The 21,929-nt window shown below is 56.5% G+C and overlaps 9 protein-coding genes across 9 annotated transcripts; 5 read left to right on the top strand and 4 right to left on the bottom strand.

The window, feature by feature from the left end:
* Window positions 1–8: 8 nt before the first annotated feature.
* Window positions 9–1,667, bottom strand: SCHCODRAFT_02636069 (uncharacterized protein). Its single transcript, XM_050345901.1, has 8 exons — window positions 1,272–1,667; window positions 1,171–1,213; window positions 929–1,121; window positions 775–877; window positions 583–712; window positions 420–531; window positions 281–367; window positions 9–221 (listed from the first exon to the last, which is right to left on the bottom strand). The coding sequence occupies exons 1-8, from the start codon at window positions 1,369–1,371 to the stop codon at window positions 84–86; spliced, it is 906 nt and encodes a 301-aa protein (XP_050198393.1). The 5' UTR covers window positions 1,372–1,667; the 3' UTR covers window positions 9–83.
* A 122-nt stretch (window positions 1,668–1,789) lies between these two features.
* Window positions 1,790–3,186, top strand: SCHCODRAFT_02636064 (uncharacterized protein). Its single transcript, XM_050345900.1, has 4 exons — window positions 1,790–1,982; window positions 2,090–2,251; window positions 2,306–2,381; window positions 2,437–3,186. The coding sequence occupies exons 1-4, from the start codon at window positions 1,869–1,871 to the stop codon at window positions 2,937–2,939; spliced, it is 855 nt and encodes a 284-aa protein (XP_050198392.1). The 5' UTR covers window positions 1,790–1,868; the 3' UTR covers window positions 2,940–3,186.
* Window positions 3,187–3,274: 88 nt separating this feature from the next.
* On the bottom strand, window positions 3,275–3,656 carry SCHCODRAFT_02636062 (uncharacterized protein). Its single transcript, XM_050345899.1, has one exon. The coding sequence runs from the start codon at window positions 3,609–3,611 to the stop codon at window positions 3,372–3,374; it is 240 nt and encodes a 79-aa protein (XP_050198391.1). The 5' UTR covers window positions 3,612–3,656; the 3' UTR covers window positions 3,275–3,371.
* A 246-nt stretch (window positions 3,657–3,902) lies between these two features.
* On the top strand, window positions 3,903–8,433 carry SCHCODRAFT_02636059 (ATP-citrate synthase). Its single transcript, XM_003028737.2, has 10 exons — window positions 3,903–3,960; window positions 4,016–4,341; window positions 4,401–4,682; window positions 4,862–5,128; window positions 5,177–5,537; window positions 5,763–5,905; window positions 5,963–6,436; window positions 6,484–7,708; window positions 7,759–7,910; window positions 7,960–8,433. The coding sequence occupies exons 1-10, from the start codon at window positions 3,948–3,950 to the stop codon at window positions 8,227–8,229; spliced, it is 3,513 nt and encodes a 1,170-aa protein (XP_003028783.1). The 5' UTR covers window positions 3,903–3,947; the 3' UTR covers window positions 8,230–8,433.
* Window positions 8,409–11,988, bottom strand: SCHCODRAFT_01034572 (uncharacterized protein; the record flags this gene model as incomplete). The annotated part of the gene is made up of 12 exons (XM_003029054.1): window positions 8,409–8,488; window positions 8,627–8,957; window positions 9,046–9,154; window positions 9,204–9,271; window positions 9,544–9,651; window positions 9,748–9,820; window positions 10,690–10,850; window positions 10,902–11,056; window positions 11,111–11,365; window positions 11,442–11,499; window positions 11,552–11,713; window positions 11,854–11,988. The coding sequence occupies 12 exons, from the start codon at window positions 11,986–11,988 to the stop codon at window positions 8,409–8,411; spliced, it is 1,695 nt and encodes a 564-aa protein (XP_003029100.1).
* Window positions 11,989–12,322: 334 nt separating this feature from the next.
* Window positions 12,323–16,092, top strand: SCHCODRAFT_02587017 (uncharacterized protein; the record flags this gene model as incomplete). Its single annotated transcript, XM_050343961.1, has 16 exons — window positions 12,323–12,511; window positions 12,724–12,844; window positions 12,892–12,934; window positions 12,988–13,180; window positions 13,233–13,335; window positions 13,393–13,519; window positions 13,576–13,687; window positions 13,738–13,824; window positions 13,879–14,131; window positions 14,874–14,916; window positions 14,969–15,155; window positions 15,211–15,494; window positions 15,546–15,657; window positions 15,713–15,799; window positions 15,852–15,988; window positions 16,035–16,092. 16 exons carry the CDS (start codon window positions 12,323–12,325, stop codon window positions 16,090–16,092), a joined length of 2,136 nt encoding a protein of 711 aa, XP_050198390.1.
* A 776-nt stretch (window positions 16,093–16,868) lies between these two features.
* On the bottom strand, window positions 16,869–17,663 carry SCHCODRAFT_02680256 (uncharacterized protein; the record flags this gene model as incomplete). The annotated part of the gene is made up of 2 exons (XM_003029055.1): window positions 16,869–17,129; window positions 17,181–17,663. 2 exons carry the CDS (start codon window positions 17,661–17,663, stop codon window positions 16,869–16,871), a joined length of 744 nt encoding a protein of 247 aa, XP_003029101.1.
* A 1,778-nt stretch (window positions 17,664–19,441) lies between these two features.
* Window positions 19,442–20,441, top strand: SCHCODRAFT_01158800 (uncharacterized protein). The gene is made up of 4 exons (XM_003028739.2): window positions 19,442–19,780; window positions 19,835–19,954; window positions 20,006–20,079; window positions 20,139–20,441. The coding sequence occupies exons 1-4, from the start codon at window positions 19,712–19,714 to the stop codon at window positions 20,350–20,352; spliced, it is 477 nt and encodes a 158-aa protein (XP_003028785.1). The 5' UTR covers window positions 19,442–19,711; the 3' UTR covers window positions 20,353–20,441.
* On the top strand, window positions 19,448–19,699 carry SCHCODRAFT_02453671 (kinase-like protein; the record flags this gene model as incomplete). Its single annotated transcript, XM_050342568.1, has 2 exons — window positions 19,448–19,567; window positions 19,619–19,699. Coding segments are annotated over 2 exons (201 nt in total), but the record flags the coding sequence as incomplete, so codon positions are not given.
* Window positions 20,442–21,929: the final 1,488 nt, after the last annotated feature.

The following is a 21,929-nucleotide window of genomic DNA, read 5'->3' as shown; positions in this document are numbered from 1 at the left end:
GCCGCCGATGAACGTGTATACTTGAATCTGCGATTGGCGACCAAAAACCAAACGCCCGCGTCAGCAGGATATTACAATCTACATTAACCCTGGAGCGACGTCGCATCTTCGGCGACAAATTGTATCGAAGGCAGGAAGCTGCTCTGGTTCGCCATCATCGACTTGACTGTGAGATGTTGCTGCGTCGTGACCAAAAGGATAACGAGGGTAGGATACGCGGTCTGCCGTGACGGCCAAAGATCAGTCAGATGCTAGAAGGAGCAGATATCTGATAACATACCGCGAATAAATGAAGTGCTCCGCTGACGAGGATGTTCGTGCTCCAGGGCATGCTTCCGACACCGACCTCGAGAACAAAGATAGTGACCTATGCCAGAGATGTATGAAGCCTCGGCCCCGGGCGAAGCGCAGGCACCTACCCATATAGCGCAATATAGAAGCCCAGATTCGAGCAGCAACATGAGTAGGCTCCCGACCCGATTTCCGAAGGTTACGGGCCCGAGTGCCGCGGCTATGTCGCGTCGGTATGTCCTAATTGGCATGGGTAAAAGACATTGAAAGGCAAAGGAAGTTTAACCGCACCAGACTCGGACGCCGACAAGCGCGGTGGCCACCGCATTCGTGAGCAGCATCGCGACAATCATGGGAGCGTTGAGCGCCTTGTCGTCCAGCCACGATTTGAGGTCCACGACGAGGTCAACGGAGAGCCCAGCTGCGGGACCGCGAACGATATGAGTTGGCGACTCGGACGGTGGGAGGCGTGTATGTGCTTGCCTAACGTGCAAAACATGCAGGCAATGAGAATGCCGCGGACAAGCTTGCTTTCGGACCAGATCACCCAAGCTCTCCAAACGACGAGGGCGTCACCAAGGAGGTACTACGATCGAGTGAGCATTAGTTGCAGTACACGGGCTTCGAAAGAGCTCACACTGATATGGTAGCTTGTGTCGGAGAGAATCTCTATGACATCGAGGGCAGTGGTGGATTCATCGCCGTGCCCGCCACCTACTCCGGGCATCTGCAGCCAGTAAGTTGTGATAGAGCTGGCTGCCTGTGTACTCGAGCAAAGGAAGACGGTGATGACAGAGACCACGAGGATCCAAATTCTTCCCTCCTTCCGGCTTGAACCATATGTCGGTAATCAAGAAGAATGAGCGATATGAAACGCACGAAATGGCCGCAGCGGCGCCCACGAAAAGTGCTACTTGTATTCCTGACAAGCGATGTCGGCAGTGAGCGTGCTTCCGCAATCAGTATCCTTACGCACTCACCGTAGAGAGCCAGCGATAGGCTGACATCCTTCAGACTGTACTTCAGCTCGTCAACGACGAAGGATGGCAATCGTCCCGGCGTTAATGCAGCAGTCGACATAGCGAAAGGTGGGCAGGATATGTGCGACGCGATACCATTTGAAGACTCAGAACGGTCTCATTTATACTTCGTCAAGACATAGGGTACCAGTGATGGAAGAGAAAATGGCATCTCACAGCCATGCGATAGGCTTCCTGATCATTGTATGTGCACGGGGCGCTCGAATCTCGGGCGCGAAACGTGGAATTGGGCGAAAGCACTGCAACCTACTCGAACGGAGCGCCCGTTGGAGCAGGTTGAATGCTACTGAAACGGCGTGCTGAAATTTTCTGGGCGTGTATCTTCCCGCGCAGAGCTTCATGATGGAAGTTGGAGACAAGGCGCGAACGCCACTCCGACCGGCGCTTTCCGAGATTTGCACGTGAAAGTTGAGCTTGATGGCTGTGGACTTTATTTGGTATGCTTTGTACTGAGGATCCTGACGTACTTCCTTTACTTGTATTTCTGGATTATCCGCGAGAGAAGCGCAGGCTCGCTCTTCTCTTCCGACCACCATCATGACCGAACCCATCACCGTCATCCCCCCCGCACCCGAAAAGTGTCAAGTGTACGGCGCGCGAGCTGGGATACAGCTACTGCGCTGTTCTACCTGCAAGAATAGGTCCTACTGCGTGCGTAGCGTTTTCCAGACGTATCGACCAAGGATCGCGCTCTGATACCTATACCATGCGCATATATGCACCTCAATCCCACCGAACATGGTTGGACGGCATTCCAGTCTGCTGTCTGTCAGAAAAAGGACTGGAAATGGGGTCACAAGCTGCGCTGCTCGCTCCTACCTGTACCGCTCGCGCCACTGCCTATCCATCCAAGCGAAAAGTTGAGCTTTGAGGTCAGGCGCGCGGCAGCAGCGCTAGAGCCTATATATGAAGTGTGGCAGGTACGACCAGCAGGGTATGGGTGTGCGCGCCCTCGACGCTCACTAACTTTGCAGTACATCGACGAGACGGTAGAGCCGGAGAAGAAGAACGAAGCCAAGAAGAGGGACGAATCATACGTTTCGCTTCTAGGTGCGTCCATATCTAGCGTGACACGAACGAATGATGATAAATGCAGCCTATGCAGCGCACACCCTACCTCACCCTTTCGCCTGGTCCGACACCTGGGAGTATCGCCTGGGGAAGGACGGGACGTCTCTCCCGGAGACCACTCTCTTCGCCTTCCGGCACCTCTTCTGGATTGACACCGTCTCGCACCTCGACACGCCCGCGCAGCGCACCGAGTGGCTCGAGATGCTCGGCAACCCGGCGTTCACGGCGCATACCACGGGCATCGTTCCAGAGAAGGCGCTCGCGCGGCCGGGCGAGCTGAGTCCGGGCGAGTACGAGACGATCGAGCAAGTGGTGGTCATGTCGTCCTTCATACGGCGTATACGGAGGGGGTCGATGGAGCGACGGAGGAGGATAGACGGTGGCAGCGCTTGGCGGCGATCTGCAGGCAGGCGCAGGGGCCGTGGGCATTGGATTTTCTGTAGGGAACAGCCGACGGTGTTGAGCACCGTCAAACGGCATCGTAGGAACGGAGAAGCTACAGGAGAGATCGGCAACTCTTCCGTTGAAAATCCATAGCATAAGTCGGAGCAGCGTCAAAGAAGGAGAGGAGAAGTGTCTCCATCGCCGTCGCTTGCAATGCTCCACAAGTGGGTCCGAATTTCGCAATATGCGACGAATTGACGCGGTTTTCTCAGTTTCGTAGTACTTGCCAACCGATGAGATCGTTCAGACCGTCTGCATGGCCCTTTGAAGGATCCAGATCGATGTAAAAGGTGCGAAGGAATGAGGCGACTGTCGAGGTACGGATAGAATGGATAGGCGCCTCAATGATATGATGCGGCGTGATCGTGATTCTCGCCGAGATGCAATCATGCATGTGTTTGGCGCGAGGCGGAGGCGCTCGTTGACCTCACCCTCCGTCTCCGCTGATCGTGATAATCCCTGGATTTTTCATGGCACAAAGAGAGCCCTGCGTACAAAGAACGTGCCGCCGGCCGCATCGAGCGTCTAGTCCGCAACACGGAGCCCAGCGGTCGGAAAACAACGGCAGTAGAAGGGACGCCGCGCGGCAGTTATCGGATGGATCAGGACACATCGTTGCGGTGGCTGGGCTGCGAGGTGATTCGGAGAAGTTGGGTTGCGCTGGTTCCTCGAGTCCCGGGATCGCAATTGAACACGCTGAGCGGGCGAGATGAGCGCGAAGGTCGGGGGAGATGCACCCGTGACCGACAGGGTCGGCAGTCGCATGTATCGATTCTAGTCAGGGTGCAGGGGATGCCATCTCGCCGTCAGAACAGTGATAGTCGTCCAGTTCTCGCGATAGACGCGGGACGCGCAGGGCGACGACGCCGTTGGGCATGGCACCATGTCTAGATGAGCCCATTTTTGAACCAGAAAAATACCAAATCGGGCAAAAAGCTAACCAAAAGAAGTAAGTTGCGGCGTGGGAACATTGGGCGTATCGGGCACTTTGGGGCGCATGGTCGGGCGCGAGGCGCCGACCAATATAAAAAGGCGCTCGACGCTGTCTTCCTCGTCGCGCTTGCGTTTTCCCCCACCCTTTCCTTCAAAACTACCACCGGGATGTCGTCGAAGCGTACGTTGACAGTGATCACTAGCGATCAGCACAAAAACTAACGAGAGGTCTACAGCGATCCGTGAGTTCGACGCGAAGCTTTTGCTGAGCTACTGGCTGCCGCGCGCCCCAGCGCCCACCAAGAGCTACCCCCCTCTCAGTGATGCATACACCCCGAATGCGTTCCCTGTTGCACAGGCTGCGCAGATCTCCTGGGATGAGCAGGCGGGCAAGATCGTCCCCGACAAGAGCGCGCTGCCGGCATGGGCTCAGACCTCCAAGCTCGTCGCAAAGCCCGACATGCTCATCAAGCGTCGCGGAAAGGCGGGCCTCCTCTCCCTGAACAAGGGCATCGATGAGTCGATCCAGTGGATCAACGAGCGCGCGGGGAAGCCGTGCAAGGTGCGTCGCGTGTTTTCGCGCGATCCGAACATCGGAACATTGACGCGTCGTCCCCGCAGGTCGAGTCGACCACTGGCCTTCTCACCAACTTCATCATCGAGCCCTTCCTCCCCCATCCCTCCGAGAACGAGTTCTACGTCTGCATCACGTCCGGGCGCGACGCGGACACCATTCTCTTCACCCACGAAGGTGGTGTGGATATTGGCGATGCGGACGCCAAGTCCCTCAAGCTCGACATTCCCGTCCTTGCGGTCGGCGAGTACGGCCAACCGTTCCCCACTCGGGAGGAGATCCAGAAGACTCTCCTTCCCAATGTTGCTGCCGACAAGAAGGACGTGCTGGTAAGTGCATTTTCTCCGCATATATGCACTTAGATTGGGGTCTCCGGGTATTTGGGCGGGTCGGAGGGAAGAGCGGGTTGCCCGAGAGAAAAAGACCGCGGGCAACGCTGAAGTGTTTGAACGCGTCTGCGTCCAAGCTATAATGTCGCCGCCTCGCAGAAACTGACTCGCCCCTTCAGACGGACTTCGTCCTCCGCCTCTACGCCGTCTACGTCGACTTGCACTTCGCCTACCTTGAGATCAACCCTCTCGTGGTCCTCGACCCGAAGGAGCCCGGAGGCACCCCGACCGTGCACTTCCTCGACACCGCCGCGAAGCTTGACCAGACCGCCGAGTCAATCGTCGGTCAGAAGTGGGCGATCGCGCGTGACGAGAGCGTCATCCTTGGCCAGGAGTCCAAGCCTGTCGTCGGCGGCAAGGTTCAGGCTGACCGCGGCCCTCCTATGGTGAGTTGCGCCTCGCATTCGCGCATACATGTGGCCAACTTTGCCTAGGTCTTCCCGGCGCCCTTCGGCCGCCAGCTGACGAAGGAGGAGGCGTACATCCAGAAGCTCGACGCGAGCACGGGCGCCAGTTTGAAGCTCACCGTTCTCAACGCTGAGGGCCGCGTGTGGACGATGGTCGCCGGTGGTGGTGCGTCCGTCGTGTACTCCGACGCGATCGCTGCGCACGGCTTCGCGCACGAACTCGCGAACTACGGCGAGTACTCCGGTGCGCCGTCCGAGGGGCAGACGTACGAGTACGCGAAGACGATCCTCGACTTGATGACCCGCGGCACGCCGCGCGAGGACGGCAAGATCCTCATCATTGGTGGTGGTATCGCCAACTTCACGAACGTTGCCGCGACCTTCAAGGGTGAGTCCAAGCCCATCAGTACGAGGAAAGCGGGGGAAGGGAGGTCGAGGGCGTTGTGGTTAGCATGAAAGGACCGCCTTATATGCCAGCGCGGCCGCGCGGGTTTCCGGCGGTGTCCCGCATGGAGGCTTTTTCTCTGATGCCCCGCCTATCGCGCGCACCGTGGTGTGATCGACCCCTGTACCCGCTGATGCGCCCACGACATGACTGCTGACATGCGCCCAGGCATCATCCGCGCGCTCAAGGAGTTCAAGGCGCCGCTCATTGCGCATAAGGTCAAGATCTTCGTGCGCCGCGGTGGCCCGAACTACCAGGAGGGCCTCAAGGCCATGCGCCTCCTCGGCGAGAGCCTTGGCGTTCCCATCAAGGTAAGGCAACCTCGTTGACAGTTGAATAATCAAAGCAGGAAGCTAACGTACTTGAAGGTCTACGGCCCGGACACGCACATCACTGAGATCGTTCCCCTCGCTCTCGGTGTGCAGTCTGGCCAGAAGTCGACGCTGCAGCCGGCGAAGAGCATCAGCGCGTCGACGCCGCCGAGCCCGCCGGCCATCGACGTTGACATGAACTCGGCGGAGAACTCGGCCAGCGTCGGCGAGGTCAAGTCGAGCGGGGAGCGCACGCAGGCGGGTGACAACATCGTCCACTTCGAGGGCGGCAAGGCGGGCACGCGCCCGTGGTACCGCCCCTTCGATGAGAAGACGCGCAGCTTCGTCTACGGCTTGCAGCCGCGTGCCATTCAGGGCATGCTCGACTTCGACTACAGCTGCGGTCGCGACACGCCTTCCGTCGCCGCCATGATCTACCCCTTCGGTGGCCACCACATCCAGAAGTTCTACTGGGGCACCAAGGAGACCCTTCTCCCTGTCTACACCAGCGTCGAGGAGGCCGTCAAGAAGGTGAGCCTCTTGAGTCTACCTTTGAAAACAAACTGATGATCTCGCAGCACCCCGATGTCGACGTCGTTGTCAACTTCGCCTCGTCGCGTTCCGTCTACAGCTCGACGCTCGAGTGCTTCAAGTACGCCGACACGCTCAAGGCGATCGCACTCATCGCTGAGGGTGTCCCCGAGCGCCACGCTCGCGAGATTCTGCACCTCGCGCGCCAGAAGGGCGTCCTCATCATCGGCCCCGCGACGGTCGGTGGTATCAAGCCTGGCTGCTTCCGTATCGGCAACTCTGGTGGTATGATGGACAACATCATCGCGTCCAAGCTCTACCGCCCGGGCTCCGTCGGCTATGTCTCGAAGTCCGGAGGCATGTCGAACGAGCTGAACAACATGCTTAGCCTGTTTACGAACGGCACGTACGAGGGTATCGCCATCGGTGGTGACCGCTACCCGGGCTCGACGTTCATTGACCACCTGATGCGCTACGAGAAGGATGAAAACTGCAAGATGCTGGTGCTGCTCGGTGAGGTCGGCGGTGTCGAGGAGTACCGCGTCGTCGAGGCCGTCAAGCAGGGCAAGATCACCAAGCCCATCGTCGCTTGGGCCATTGGTACCTGCGCGAAGATGTTCACGACGGAGGTGCAGTTCGGTCACGCCGGTTCCATGGCGAACTCGGAGCTCGAGACCGCCGACACGAAGAACCGCATCATGCGCGAAGCGGGCTTCCTCGTTCCGGACACCTTCGAGGAGCTCCCGCAGCTGCTCAAGTCGACGTACGAGACGCTCGTCAAGAAGGGCGCGATCACCCCGAAGATGGAGCGCGACCCGCCCGTCATCCCGATGGACTACAAGTGGGCGCAGGAGCTCGGGCTCATCCGCAAGCCGGCCGCGTTCATCTCTACGATCTCCGACGAGCGCGGGCAGGAGCTGCTGTACGCGGGCATGCGCATCTCGGACGTGTTCAAGGAGGACATTGGCGTCGGCGGTGTCGTCAGCTTGCTGTGGTTCAAGCGCCGCTTGCCGCCGTGGGCGACGAAGTTCATCGAGATGGTGCTGATGCTCACTGCCGACCACGGTCCTGCCGTCTCCGGCGCGATGAACACCATCGTCGCGTCGCGTGCTGGCAAGGACTTGATCTCGTCGTTGGCGTCTGGTCTCTTGACCATCGGCTCCCGCTTCGGTGGTGCGCTTGATGAGGCGGCGGCGATGTTCTCGAACGCGCGCGACACTGGTCTCACCCCACGCGAGTTCGTCGACAACTCGAGGAAGGCAAACAAGCTGAGTGAGTGCAGTCACTCCCAAAGTGCTCGATTCCGTGCTGATGAGCTGTAGTCTCGGGTATCGGCCACAAGATCAAGAGCGTCAACAACCCCGACTTGCGTGTTGAGCTCGTCAAGGAGTACGTGCGCAAGAACTTCCCTAGCCACTCCCTCCTCGATTACGCTCTCGCTGTCGAGAAGGTCACGACGTCGAAGAAGGACACTGTGAGTCTTTGGTACGATTTTTCGTGATCAAGGACTGACGTCCGCTCAGCTCATCCTCAACGTCGATGGCTGCATCGCCGTCTGCTTCGTCGACCTGCTGCGCGACTCCGGCGCCTTCACGCCCGAGGAGGCTGACGAGTACATCAAGATCGGCACCTTGAACGGCCTCTTCGTCCTCGGTCGCTCCATCGGCTTCATCGGCCACCACCTCGACCAGAAGCGCCTGCGTGCACCGCTCTATCGCCACCCCGCAGACGACATCTTCATCAACATGGCCGACGTCAGCCAGCCGCGCGTGCTGGGCAAGATGTCCTCGTAAGCGTGCGGCGATTCCCTCGAAGGCGTACAGCGCGTCGTTGTTTCGGACTGGACTGCGTCTTTTTTCCTCTCATAATTAGAGCTACCTCTCACGACATTTACTCCTGGCGTATAATCGACACACTACGTACGAATAACTCATGTGAAAGGATATTGTACCTGCTGTAACATAAAAATACATTAGAATGTTCTCTCTCGTTTGTGTGAGTGACCCCTTCGAGCCTCGTATTGACGATGGTTCATGAAGCAGAAGAGCGTACCTACGAGCTAGGTAGGCAAGACAGTCGAAGCCAAGTGCTATGCTACAGTCCCCGAGCTCGTCGCGGAACGGGAAGCAGAGCTCATGCGCGTGCTCTCCCGGGGCGAGAGCCATGACGCTCCCACATCCTTTCCCTCACCAGTTGCGGTGTCCCTCAACTCCAGATCCAGAACGGTTGACTGCTGGGTCAGGGGACCGGTGGCGAAGTTCAGTCCGCTAGGTTCGGTGGGGATGCCCTCGTGCGCGACGCCAAGGGCTACGCGGACGTTGATGAACATATACGCCAGGCCAGCGATAACGGTAGCGAGGTCAACCAAGAGGAAGATGACCGGGCTTCCCGCCAAGTACACGACGACGACCGCAACGGAGAAGAGCCTGAGTGGAGTTAGTCTGGCAGCGTCAACGGAGAGAAAGCTCTGCGGGACGGACAGGTAAAAACCGGCACTCTCGATGAAGATGACAAAGCTTTGCTGCACGGTTGTGTCACTGGCAGCTGAAGAACCGGGAGCGATGCAGACACATACAGACAGGCTGGGGCCGCCATAGCGCACAGCGCACCGTCCCGCTTTCCAGATCCTCCACGAGATAAGGGCTTGGTACGGACATCAACTTCAACGGCAGACGACCAGACTGATCAGCATCCTCACTCGTGCAGTACATGTTAAGGCTGTACCAGCGGTCAGGGATAGGTCAAGAGAGACAACTAGGCAGCTTACCATATATTGAGGATCGCCGAGACGATGACTCGTGGGCTGTATGCCACGTCATAGATGTTGGTGTTGTCCTTCGGGTGCGTCAAGGATCAGAATGAGTTCGGTTCAGGGAGGCCAAAGACTCAGTACCGCCGCCTGAGCTAGCCACGTGGTCGCCGACGTAGCTGTGGGATCTGAGAACCGCTGAACATCTTCCTTTCACCTAAACGCACCGATGGAGAATGAGCTTGCAATCACTAGAAGAGGAGGAAGGACAACACAACGCCGATCCCGCCAGACCACGTATAGGCGGTAGATCTGTGTCGGGTGAGCATGTCAGCGTGGAATCGGTTGTGCTACTTACAAAAAGCAGGTCCGCGACCCCAGTAAAGATGAAGAGCAGGTATATCTTCGTTAGAAATAGAGGGTTGCGGAGATCCGAAAGATACACGGTCGGGCTCTGGTTTCCTGGCTGGAAAATCGCATTATAGAGCTGAGCAAATGATAAGGACCAATACTGCGCGATGCGGTGAGCTAAAATGGACGCCGGCACATTATGCGGACGTACCGATATCGCGCCGCCTGTAATGAGAGCGGCGCCCACCAGGCCGACGTCCAAGACAAAGGGAGTTCGAGATCGCCTACAGAGTATAACGTATACAAAAAGAGCAGAGGTGCAAAATAGGACTCCTTGCAGGGCTGTTTGAACGACGAAGCTGATGAAGTAGATCAGAAGTAGATCATCGTTCGCCATGAGTATTGAGAATGTCGGGGAGAGTCAGATGAAGGAGCTCGAATCGGAGGGCGCACTTCTCGTTGTGGCACTTTATGCACTTACTCGTACAGCTGGCGCTCTGACAAACATTGTCCATCTTCACGTTCCCGCGAGCAAAAATGATGTCGCGGAGAGTTGTCCATTATAGGGATCAGGTTTTCGTGACAATCATCGCGTAGCCCGTGTAGTTCGGTCGATTGGGTATGTCAGAGCATTGTAGGGCGATGGCGGCGCTTCATCAGAGACATGCAATCCAAATGAAGCTCGTGAGGCGGTGTGATTTTACAGACATGCTTGAGCGGCCCCATGCAGAATACCTAGTTCATAGCTCATCGCCTGCTTTGCCGCGCTCCGGATAGGCGCCCGTTGAGCTCAAAGTCGAACGTTTTGCGTTCGGGGGAGCGGATAGAGCAAGTGATTGTAGAAAGATCCCAAATCTTGCGAAAGGTATCTGACGAAGGCCACAGGAGCAGTTTCACCGTCCATGATGGCGGCAGTAGCCAAGAGGCGGTCATTGTTTGTGGCGTCGTGTATCACACTGTTTGCCATCAATCCGGGATCAACAGATCATAGCAAGCGGCGTTTGCCGCCCTTCCGCAATAGTCATCTGTATCCGAAACGTCGACTACTCGCACGCAGCGATGAGGGAAATGGCAGATTTCCTCCTCAGAGACTAACGTAAAGACTCGTGCGCGTCGTTACTCCAGCATTTCTCAGGCCAAATCATGCCTCGACCCCATGGTGTCAGGCTCTTCATTCTCCTCGCGAGCAGGGGGCTCCTTGCGCTTCTTTGGCGCAGCCTTCTTGGGTTTAGGCTTGGGAGCAGGCTTAGGTTTGTCCTTGAAGACTAGGGTTGTCGCATCCTCTACTCCAAGAGAGGCGAGGAGGGCTTTGTTCTGCGCTTGGGTTAGGGTCTTGAGTCAGAGGGGAGAGCTTCGCTGGCTTACCCTCTCGATGTTCGCAGCCTTCTGCTTCTCATACGCGGTCGGCATCTCGAACCTGCACGCGCTGCTGTGATGGCGGAACCAAACAGGTCGCGTCGCGGCAACAACGCGTCCAGTCACGCGTGACACACGCAGACGATCGCGACGCGTGACGAACCCTGACACCGGTCGAGAACGTCGACACGGACATTATCTGCGCCAGAACCTCGTACCCCCCGGGCTCAACTCATCCGGCCGTGCGAGCGCCTTCTCCGGGATGACGCGCATGAGGTGCTTCGACCTCTCCGTGGTGCGAAGTATGGACAGCAGCTCGTCGTACTGCGACGCCGTCTGGATGCGAGAGACTGTGTCAAGCCAGAAGAGGCGTCGGAAGGCGTACAGGGTGAGCTCCGGGAGGGGCGTTCCGTCTTTCATGAGGCGATACTCCCAGGTATCCGACCAGAAGAATTCAGCGGGGAGGTTGTGCACTGTCGATGGGATCATCGCAATCGGTCGGTTGTTATAGGTAAGGGAAGGGAAGGTGCACTCATGAGCATAAGATACGATGCATGACGCGTCTTGTGGGGTTCTTCAGCTCTGGTTCGACTGTCTCGTCGATTTGCTGAGAGTGCGTCAGCAAGCCAAATCGGGCGCATATATGAGAGTATACTCACCTGCCACTCTTCTAGGATATCCGTCAACGCTGTACCCGCTCGCCTGACCTCCGCGCTTAGCGCTGCGCTGGGCAAGATTGAGGCAGGTGACAGCGGCACGGGAAGAAGCGAGCAGCACAGCTTGTGCTCATCCTTCCAGACTCCCTTCTGGCAGGCTGGCGACTTCGAGTATAATGTTGGATAGCATAGTCGCATGGTATGGCGAGCCAGTCGATTTGGCCATTATCAGAAATGGATGTATGCGCCGTTGGAAGGTATTGGTGAGCACAGCTTTAGCAGTATGACTGAAAGTGTACACGCACGCAATAGAATCTGTCTTTACACGTCGAGCACCGGAGAAGCAGCTCCTCAGCTTGCGCCTCGCAAACCTCACACTTCCCTGGCACTGGCAGGATGAGGGTGATGGGTTCCGGTTTGAAAGTGCGCGGTTCGGACATGATGATGGTAGGGAGAAAGGAATGTGTTGGTCATGTTTGGAGAAAGAGAAGCGCGCGTCAGGTCTGTCACAAAACACTGCAATACACTGGAAGGAAGCGCATCAGGATCCTCAGTGCAAAGAGAGCCAAACAAGATCGACGTCATGATCAAGTTCAACTTGCACGTGATGGTGGAAATATCGGAAGGTGCCGGTCTGTTTGTTGTGGCGTTCGCTCTTGTCCCGAGCGATCATCCTTTCCTCTCCTGCTTTGTCTTCTGTATGAAGACGTGATAAAATTCTGCTCAGTGGGCGCCTAGATGAAACATCCAATCAGAAAAATACTCAGTGCGGAAATGCGGTCCACTGCGCTTGATGAGCGCTCATCAGCCTACCCTCTCGCTGCGATTTTTGCCCTGCACGCTGGTCAAGGCTCATACCACTTGGGCTCTGCGCTCAATATGCACAGCCTACACAGCTGTAATCCGAAGGTCCTGCGCTCGAACGGCAGCGCAGCGCTCGACGGGGTCTTCGTTGCGGCCGTGGTAGGTTGTCGTACCAAGTGCGCTAAGTGCGGGACCTGCGTTGATGCGTCGTTGGGATCGACGCCTGCAATCAGCCGCCGACTATCAATCTTTCTAAGATCATCTCCGAGGCCGATCTCTCCTACTGATATAGCGCCGGCGAACCTTTAGTTCCATGGTTCTCCCCTGTACTGACCTCCATCGCTCCTTTTCTTTTTCTGCGAGGCCTGCAGGGGACAGCCTCTATTATGGCTTCCGCTTCGACCTCAGAAAAGTCTTACCCAATGGCGCCGTCCGACGTTGCCCAGCTCCGATACATCCTGATCAACGTAGGCACGATATGCTCATGCTACGGTACGCGCGACTCTGCTTCCTTCGCCCCCCAGCTGAAGAGTGTATAGGTCTTCAGTTCACCCTCTTTCTAGCGACTCTACCGGTCCTCGTGTACGCCCGCTCTGCTCTGCTCTATCGTGTAGCTTTTTTCATCTACTTCTCAGCCGCCGTAAAGGACGGTCATGGATCATCATGGCCGCGCTCACCATGCTATTCATCTCCTCCACACTATGGTCAATAGCGGCAATCGACAATTATGTGATCCAGATGCCCACTGCCGGATATCACCCTCCGGAAAACACCATAACAATCCTACGCCGCCTCTACATCCTCATAGGGGTGACGAACCGGCTGAATGTGAGCGCGGATCGTCCGACTACCACCTCCCCACAATATTCACTCTGTGCAGATGCTCTTCAGCGACTGCCTCGTGGCTTGGAGGGCTTGGGTTCTCTGGCCCGGTAATCGACTCGCGCAGGGCATCCTCATCGCATGCCTAACGTGCAGCGTGGGTAGGCACCGGATTCAGCTTCCAGTCGACGTTGAACCGCTGACCGTAATTCGTTTAGCTGGCACCACAACAAACGCCGCTTTGATCTTTACACGAGGGCTGCCCGTCATCGGGTCGTTGTCCGCTACGGTGCCCTTGCTCGTCATGAACCTTGCATCGACGGTGCTCGTAGGCGTCAAGTTCTGGTCAGTGAATAACTCACCCATATTCCCGAGAATCGTCGCTGAGGTACTGAGGACAGGATCTACCGTCGAGACGTCGCCAGATCGCTTGGCCTCGCACCCACACGTAGCCAAGTCGGGCGTGTTCTCATCATCCTTTTTGAATCTGGCATTTTGTACTGCGCGCTTCTGGTATGTCGGCTCAAAATTGCCAGGATTCTGCGTGTTCACCATCGTTTCAGATCATCAGCCTCGTACTCGACATGCTCGTGTCAAGTCAAGCATTCGACTCCCTCGGAAACTTTGCGTCGGTCATACCTCTCATCTCGGTCCGCTCGTCCTTGCGTTCTGTGAATTGCATACTAATGATCACTATTGAGCAGGGTTTGCTATCCACCTTCGTCGTCCTTGCAATCATGGCGCAGGAGCACCTCGCAGCGAACAAGTCCATCGGCGGCCCAAGCAGTTTTCTGGCATCGATACAGTTCATGTCGGGCGGGAAGGATGATGAGCACGCGGAGGGAAGCGTGGTCACGGTGGGATCGGCCACGACACCAGCAGCTGCTGCGGGATCCAGCGGTGGGGATATCGAGCTGATTCAGCGGGACGGAGATCAGGGCAACTACGCGTCGATAGGTGAGTCACGGCCTTCATTGTACGCGCCGAATCTGACGTCTCGGATTTGCTACTTCAGCATCAGCGTCGAGGCCAGCGATGTATCGATCATGAATACGCACTGCCCGTGCTACTAGCTCGTCCGCAAATGCACATCAGCAGGATTAGACCTCACATCGTCAGACCATCCAAGAAGCAGTATAGGCAGTTCACAAGCTGTGCACGTTCCACGCCAGACGGTATTCATGTCCTGAGTCGCCCGCGTCTCACTTCGTGGCCTGCGCGAGTTCTGCTTCCCGATACGTTCACTGCTTCAGCCACTCCTCGATGATCTACGGTCCCTCTGCCTCGTGCCGCTGCACAACCTCCGCTCACTGATCATCGTCGCTCATTGGCGACTTGCGGCTTCGTCGCATGATGAGTGGTCTGTTCATATAGGAGTATCAATTGCCACGGGTGCCTTAGGGTTCCGCTTGAGCCACTTGCGATCAAGAATGCCGCGGTACACAGGCGCAATACCATTCTAAGGGTATTTCTGTGGTATCACGAAGCCATATAAGGGCTGCTACTCAGCGACGCCGTTATTGCTAACTCACCACAGAGGCGCGATGACCATGTCCTCGCCAAGGACAGAGCCTCTACCCGCCTTCGTTATTGACGAATTGAAGTATGTTCTAACCGACGTTGGCGTTTGTTTCGCGCTATTCGGTGAGCTGCCCGCTCTATATGCATTCTTCCCATGCTGATAACGGTCTCCCGCCAGGTGTCCAGATCGCACTCTTTGTCGGCGCTGCCGCTGTACTTGTGTTAGTGATTTGATACGCCGACTCTCGCTTGAGTAACTGACCGTCCTTCTAGCCGGAAGGAGAACCGGACTTGGATCTTCGCCCTATCCATCGTCGCCGTATTCTTGTGCTCGAGCGCACAAGCAGCTAGCTCGCTCACGGACTGGTGGTTCCAGCTCCTTGGAGAGGGTGGTGCGAGCGACGTGAGCCACACCCTTGGTGTCATTGAGGGCCTTATAGACACGAGCTTTCACATCAGCGTCAGTGTCGAACGAGCTGCCCATTATGAGATTCCGTAGTATTGACTGATTGCAGTATCTCGTCGGCGATGCTCTCGTCGTGTGGCGCGCGTGGTCACTATGGCCCCGTAGTTGGATCGCGCGGAGCCTCCTCGCGACGTGCATGGTCTTCACCATGGGCAAGTGCATCTTTTTTGGGTGGCGCATCATCCTGCTGAACACTCCCCCAGTCGGCCTATCTGTCGATCTCTACATGGACTTTTCGGCTGTCGAGCTCCCAAAGGCGCTCAATGCACCGATGATTATCGCAATGCTCCTTACGAACGCGGTGGCCACCATATTGGTTGGAATACGAGTTTGGTGAGGTTCGATGTCAAGCTCATCGTCAACGCTACTGAATCCGCTGGATAGGGAGTACCGACGGAACATTGCGTCGGCTCTGGGGCAAAGCACTTTTGGCCTCCAGATCGGGCGCATACTTGTGCTTCTTTTGGAGTCTGGCCTGTTTTATTGCGCTATATGGGTATGTGGCTTTGCATGCATATACGGGGAAATTCTGATCTTACTCAACGCTGAAGATCTGCATCTTTGTCCTTGACGTAGGTGTTGGTAATGTCGAGTTGGGTGCAAGCATCATCGCTGGTCGAACACTACATCAAGTTGCGGTACGTCGCACGCAGCCTACTCCTGATCACTTGTTCATTCTTGTACCTTCAGACCGCGTACCCCACCTTCGTGATCCTCATTCTGCTATCGCCGCAATGCACGACGAACTCGACGGTCAACCACCAAATCAGTCTTCTACTTTCGATACAATTCGACCATGGGCGTACCACCGAGCCTCAAGAATCCATGTGAGTAAGACCTTATCTTAGCGTGCTTGAACTTGACGGACCCCAGCGGTTTGAGCACACTGGAAGGAGCACCTGCCTTTGCGCAAGCACAACCTGACACATGATGCATGGAATACGACTCAGTGCCAGTCGATCTCGCTCGCGCGTGACACTCTCATCGGCATCGTATCTCATACATGCGCGTCTGGGAGCCTCATTCTCCCGCTTCCGAGCCCTGTCAGTTTTGAGTCCCCTTCTTTCCAATGTAAAGCCAACTTGTTGCCAGGAATCTCGCACACTCTGGCCTCGACTGTGTCTGAATCTGTCGCTCCTGGCGCTTATAACCGCCCATGCATTTTTCTCGCGCCGCCTGCAGGAGAAGTTGGTCTGTCGCCACCGCTGTCGCTTAGCGAGACCAAACCGTTTTTTCCATTCCGTCGAGGGCAGCTGCGCACGGGCGACCCTGTTCTCCATCTGCCGATGTAGGCGAGGCGGACACAGGTACACAAGCAACGACTGGGCTTACTTCCGCTACCATGTCGCGCTTGCAAGCCCTCTCGAGCCTACCACGCTTCGACGCTCGGCTGGCTCATCGCGTACGAAATAACGACTCTCCGGCTTGCGTGATAGCAGGTCATAGAAGGCGGGCAACATGGAGTCAAGACAGCATTCATTTGGAACTTGGAATAAGTCTTATACCTCCGCGAAGGCGCTTAGCTCTATGACTCGTGTTGCTTCTGTCGTGACTCCAGCCTGAGCGGAAATGCATGCTTTCAGGTTTTTCTATGATGGACTGCACTTTTAATTCGGTGAGTACTGCTTCGGATTCGGTAACCAGGACGTGACTTGCTTCGAGTTCGGTAAGTACTGAAGATATCCATCCTTCCCTGCTTTTTATTGACTAAACCCATAGGGCAGATCCAAGCCAGACCAAACAAATTGCTAACAGTATGGGGATAAACGCCACAAGACAGCCATTAAGTAGCCTTCCATCCTGTCGACGTTCGCCCCCTGTGCCTGCAATGGTTTGAAAGCCTTGCGCTGCCAGATAGATCGACAAGTCCGCCCTGCGCTGATTCTCCATTAACCGGGCCGCTTCGTGAGGGCGATCGTGCCAGATGTGGCAGCTGGTACGATGGGAGGTCAAGTCGGCCTGCAAGCACTGGATCTATGGTAAGCATCCCGGACCTTAACGCGACGTTGGAATGCTCACCTCCGCGTCACAATACCGCACAATGCTACACTTCGAGCATCGCCGGAGGCGCGGCTCGCCCGGCAGCTCGAACGGCGTCTCCTGCAGGATGGGTGCGGTTTCTTTCACGCACTTCATGCACGTGTGCGCGATCTCCGTGTCCTTCAGCAGGACCTCTACCAGCGTTCCCTTCCGCCGGTCTTTCGGCTTGATCTTCTTCAGTATACCTTGGGCTTCGAGCTGTGGGAGCATGCCCCTGTTTTCCGAGTCCGTCATCATGTAAAATGCCGGGCGCCCCGTTTCTGGGTCGGGAGGCGGGAAGGATTGCTCTGCCCCGAGGACATTGAGGGTGGTAACGATTGCGCCATGTTCAAGTGGATTGGAGGAGTTAGCGTTCGCGGGCTTCGCTAGCGCGAGAACCCAGCCGGTATAGTAGAAGCCGAGGGTGACGGGCACTTGGAAGTTTGCGACCTTGATCGTGAAGGTGCGGAGGTCGTCGTTCATGGCCGGTGCTATGTGATCGACGGTGGAAACTTTTAGAAAAGCGAAAAAGGGGAATAGGTCTTAGATCTGGACGTCGGTACCGAAGGTGCGTGACTTGCGCGTGGCACTTGCGTCATTCGTTGTTCAACCTATATTTCGTGCTAGATTTGTCCCGTTTTATCGCCCGTCTTTCACTAGCCAGTCACTATTCTGCGACTGGTTAATTTCATTCGTCCAATGCCGTCAGCGTTTTGCAGAAGAATCCCCATGGCGTGTTGCCCCTATTTCCTCCTGTACAACGCCTCGGGATGCGTGCGGCGGAAGACGGCCTGTTAGCCACTCCAACTGTGAATAGCATAATCAGCATCGCGGGTCTGTTCATGGGGCGCGCATCCTGGAGTTGGGCTGCCGCCGGCGCCAGGCTCAACGACTGGGGTATAGAGCGACTTTCCGCAGGCCGGGATGTCCGAGAGTGTAGAAAATAATAGAGGTGAATATTTGACATTTGCTTGTGGTGGATCCGGAGCAACGCACGCCGGCGTCGCGGTTCATCGGAAAGAGAACAATGGCCGGCATTCGCCGAGTAATTTTGCTACACGTGACAAATTAGTAATCAAATCACCCTTTCCGGCGCCTTCGCCGCCCTTCTGTTCTGAACTTCAACTTGCTCGTTGTCGAACTTTTCATATCATGGGTTTCGACCTCTCCCCATATAATTATACTCGTGAGCCTCTCTCTTCGGGCTTACGGCATTGAAGAAGCGGTTAGAGCACCAGCGAGCATCCTCGTCCCTCATGAAAGGAACGGATGCAAAATGGCCCGCAATTTAGTAAACCTGTCCGGATGAGTTGACTTGTTCGAAACGCCCACCTTTCTGCCACTGCACCCGGCGCAGCTGCACGCCTCCTGGAAGCTTCCCTGTTACCCTAATTAGTCAAGCAACGCGTCCTCCCCTGTCCTAACCCATCTTACATTGCTCGGAACTACTCCTGTCGCTTTATCGAAGACGCGGACATGGTTTATAGATCCCCGCCTCCTCGCTCGACGCGCCGCCTTCGAATCCGAGCCATGGCGCTCGCCACCCGTACCTGACGGAGGTACTTCGTCATTCCCCGCTGCTCCCACTCGCGTGATTGACGTATTCGCTCGACCATGCAGCGCACGTACGGACAGACGATTTTGTGATGTCTACAGATCCACGGGCATGCAGAGGTACGTCAGGCACTCCACTAGGGTGGTCTTTATGCTGAGGGGGGCGACTAGGCTCCTTAAAATATGCGCAACACCTTACCAGGACCAACAAACGATACACCCAATTCCGCCTCCTCGTCTGCCTCTTCAGTCGATCAGTCGTCGTCGAATGTCCGGCGGAAGGATTTGCGATTTGTCAGGAAGCTCGGGTCGGGGTCAAGTGGCAAGGTATACCTGGTCCGGGATACAAAGTCGGGCAACGCCCTCGCTCTTAAAGTCATCAAGAAACCGAAGAAGGAAGACGCTGGAGCCTGTACCCGCATCTTTCGCGAGCACAAGGTGCTTCAAGCTCTACGGACTGCCCGATGGACAATGCCTCTTCTCGCCCACTGGGAGGACGCGACGTCTTTTCATTTGCTCATGGTAGGCAAGTTATCGCGAGACCCCTTCTCGCCCGTTAACAACTCCCCAGCCGTTCTACGAACGCGACCTCGACGTCGAGCTTCGCCGCCAGGGTGGCAAGCTCTCCCCCGATGACGCTATGCACTTCATGGCCCAACTCGTGAGATGCTCTCTCACCGCCGCTTCCCAGCCTTACTCTTCTCCAGCTCATCGCCCTCGACGAGGTCCACGCGCACGGCGTCGTCCACCGCGACGTCAAGCCGGCGAATATCTTCCTCGACGCCTGCGGGAGGCTCATCCTCGGCGACTTCGGCCTCGCGCGCGCGTTCGCGGTGCCACCCCTGCCCGCGCAGCGCGCAACGCTGCCGGAATGGCTCGCGGAGGACGCGGGCACGACGGACGAGGGCGAGCTGCGATATCTGGCGCGTACCCGATGCGGGACGCCGGCGTACGTTGCGCCGGAGACCTACCTCGGTATGGCGGTCTCCTTCTCGGTAGACCTGTGGGCGGCGGCGGTGACGCTGTTCGTGATGCTTTGCGGGAGGGTGAGTACTCTACCTTACCTTCCATGGAAAGGGATGCATGGTAATTATCTTTAGGAACCGTGGCGACTGTCGAAGCCGGGCGACAAGCCTGTCGATTTGCAGGTCATGAACGACCCACTGAGCTTCGCTGGGTGCGGCGTTTTGAGCGAAGCCTCAATGCGTCTTCTACGAAAGGTATCTCGAACGCCTTTGCTTCTTGTGTTATGATTCATCTCTCCACAATAGATGCTTCTGAAGGACCCCGATGAACGGCTGACCGCGATGGCCGCAATCGAGGTCGAGCCCTTCTTCATCAAGATGTAAGCTTTCTCTTACTTGGTCATCGAGCGACCGAGCCGAGAAGCTCATCTCTTCGCAGAAACTGGGCTCAGGTCAGACTTCGCCAGGACACCGAGTGGCGCGCTTCCAGTACTACAGCCTGCGAGCCAGCTGTCTCGGAGCGCGTCTTCGGTCCTCTCCTTCTTCCTCCCCTACTGAACGCGCCCGCAGCGAAAGGGCCTGTAGAGGGAGATTTAACAAAGCTTATGGACAGTTTGAGGGTCAAGGATGGTATGGACAATGGGCAAAACTAGGGGTAAACAAGGACTGTCATGGACCTTATTTATTCACGATTGAAGGACTTGTACCGTGCAGCTGTTCAGACTTTTCGTGACTTGTAGACTCATTCACGCGTCCAAAGGCATCGACAGCTGTACTCTTGTGGAGGTAAGTGCCCCGACGACTACTGATCTAATCGTTTATCCAGGCACCGAGGACCCGACGGGATCTAGCGCTCGATGAGCATCACCCGAAGCTGATGTGCGCGATGGGGTCACGATGTTGTGAGTACGACCTGGTGTAGCGCTGGCTATTCGCTGACTCTTTACGCGAGGTTGGGTCATCAGAAGGCCTTCTGGTATGGTCTGCAGGCCTGCGCTCCGCCCCGCCCTGTGTACGCGGATAGCTCGCGTGATCCATGGCGGAGCCGTCGTCCCCCATCGCGAACTCGCCGCCCTCCATCGACCTGGCCCGTCCTACCGTAAGGCTGTCATCTCCTCTGTTGAAGCTTCCCTTCAGGTAAGTGGCCTCGACTGTTGGTCTATGAAGTCACGGTCCCTGTTGTATGACGTTTTATTTCATCGTAAAATCGGCCGCTCTAGTCGGGTTGGCGAGGTTCATAGTCTTGCAGGTGCCGAAGACCGAAGTCGTCTCTGTCGGGTGCCGTGACTAGTACGCCACGTGCGTTCGAGCTCCTTAGTCGGTACTCCGAAGGCGGTAGGCGGCTCGAGTCGATGTCGCTGTCTTCCAGGAGCTCTATTGTAGTAGCGCCTCCAAAATGAGATGAATCCTCTATTCATTGAACAACGAAGGGGTTGAGAAGCGGACCCCCCTTCGATAGCCGGCAATTTCCGCGAGATCTTGTTCATGCTGATCCCTTGCGCCCGGATAACGCGTCAGGGCCCTCCGTATAATGTAACATATACGAAGCGCTCTTAATATGCCTACTCGTGGTTGTTTCTGCGCCTCAGGAGGCTCAGCGAACCCGATATACACGAAACAAAACTCACCTGTTGACCATTGTTTGTGCATGTAGGTCCCTTCCCGAATAGCCTCTTGCAGGCTGCTCACGCTACCACAATATCAGCGAATACGATTGAGAGAGACCCCAGAAAGAATCGTGACGGTCATTTTTATGAGAGGGGCGATGTCGAATATCACAACTTGTATCACGACGCCTTCAGGAGTACGGACTAACGACCATTGCATTGGCCACGTGCATGAGTAAGGACCAGGTTCGAATGCCGGTGACTGCGAATTCTCGTTGAAATCAGCCATCATACTGTTGCGCCGTCCCCTCTGCATCCGACCTCTTCTTCTTTCCCTCCGGTGTAGGACTCGGAACTCACCTTTCAAACAAGCTTACCTTCCATGCGCTGCGTTCGCACGCCGCTGTACAGCATGCCGCCGGCTTCTCCCCCTACCACATCGCCCCTTCGCCTTCGACTCCCAAACTCCAGCAGGAAGAGAACGAGAAAGGCAGTTCTTTATCCGACTCTCGCGCCACCGGACGAAGCCACGCTGTGCCGGCCATCGCCGCCACATGGCCTCCGCGCATGTGAGCGCACCCCAACGGTGACCCGTGTCCGAGCCTGCTTCATGGGCGCGGGCC

Source organism: Schizophyllum commune (genome assembly GCF_000143185.2).
Source record: "Schizophyllum commune H4-8 unplaced genomic scaffold SCHCOscaffold_10, whole genome shotgun sequence".
Taxonomy (NCBI): Eukaryota; Fungi; Basidiomycota; class Agaricomycetes; order Agaricales; family Schizophyllaceae; genus Schizophyllum; species Schizophyllum commune.
This window is presented reverse-complemented; position numbering and strand designations above follow the sequence as displayed.

What these genes read in the sequence shown, in the direction of transcription:
- SCHCODRAFT_02636069 (XM_050345901.1), bottom strand. Translation starts at nt 1,371, where the DNA reads ATGTCGACTGCTGCATTAACGCCGGGACGATTGCCATCCTTCGTCGTT. An exon ending in CTGCATGTTTTGCACGTTAG is followed by an intron (nt 713 to 774) that starts GCAAGCACATAC and finishes GCGGTCCCGCAG; the next exon opens with CTGGGCTCTCCGTTGACCTC. An exon ending in GAGCACTTCATTTATTCGCG is followed by an intron (nt 222 to 280) that starts GTATGTTATCAG and finishes CCGTCACGGCAG; the next exon opens with ACCGCGTATCCTACCCTCGT.
- SCHCODRAFT_02636064 (XM_050345900.1), top strand. Translation starts at nt 1,869, where the DNA reads ATGACCGAACCCATCACCGTCATCCCCCCCGCACCCGAAAAGTGTCAA. An exon ending in CTATATATGAAGTGTGGCAG is followed by an intron (nt 2,252 to 2,305) that starts GTACGACCAGCA and finishes CTAACTTTGCAG; the next exon opens with TACATCGACGAGACGGTAGA. An exon ending in ATCATACGTTTCGCTTCTAG is followed by an intron (nt 2,382 to 2,436) that starts GTGCGTCCATAT and finishes CAGCCTATGCAG; the next exon opens with CGCACACCCTACCTCACCCT.
- SCHCODRAFT_02636062 (XM_050345899.1), bottom strand. Translation starts at nt 3,611, where the DNA reads ATGCGACTGCCGACCCTGTCGGTCACGGGTGCATCTCCCCCGACCTTC.
- SCHCODRAFT_02636059 (XM_003028737.2), top strand. An exon ending in CCGACAAGAAGGACGTGCTG is followed by an intron (nt 4,683 to 4,861) that starts GTAAGTGCATTT and finishes TCGCCCCTTCAG; the next exon opens with ACGGACTTCGTCCTCCGCCT. An exon ending in GAGGAAGGCAAACAAGCTGA is followed by an intron (nt 7,709 to 7,758) that starts GTGAGTGCAGTC and finishes GATGAGCTGTAG; the next exon opens with TCTCGGGTATCGGCCACAAG.
- SCHCODRAFT_01158800 (XM_003028739.2), top strand. Translation starts at nt 19,712, where the DNA reads ATGGCGGTCTCCTTCTCGGTAGACCTGTGGGCGGCGGCGGTGACGCTG. An exon ending in CAATGCGTCTTCTACGAAAG is followed by an intron (nt 19,955 to 20,005) that starts GTATCTCGAACG and finishes TCTCCACAATAG; the next exon opens with ATGCTTCTGAAGGACCCCGA. An exon ending in GAGCCCTTCTTCATCAAGAT is followed by an intron (nt 20,080 to 20,138) that starts GTAAGCTTTCTC and finishes ATCTCTTCGCAG; the next exon opens with AAACTGGGCTCAGGTCAGAC.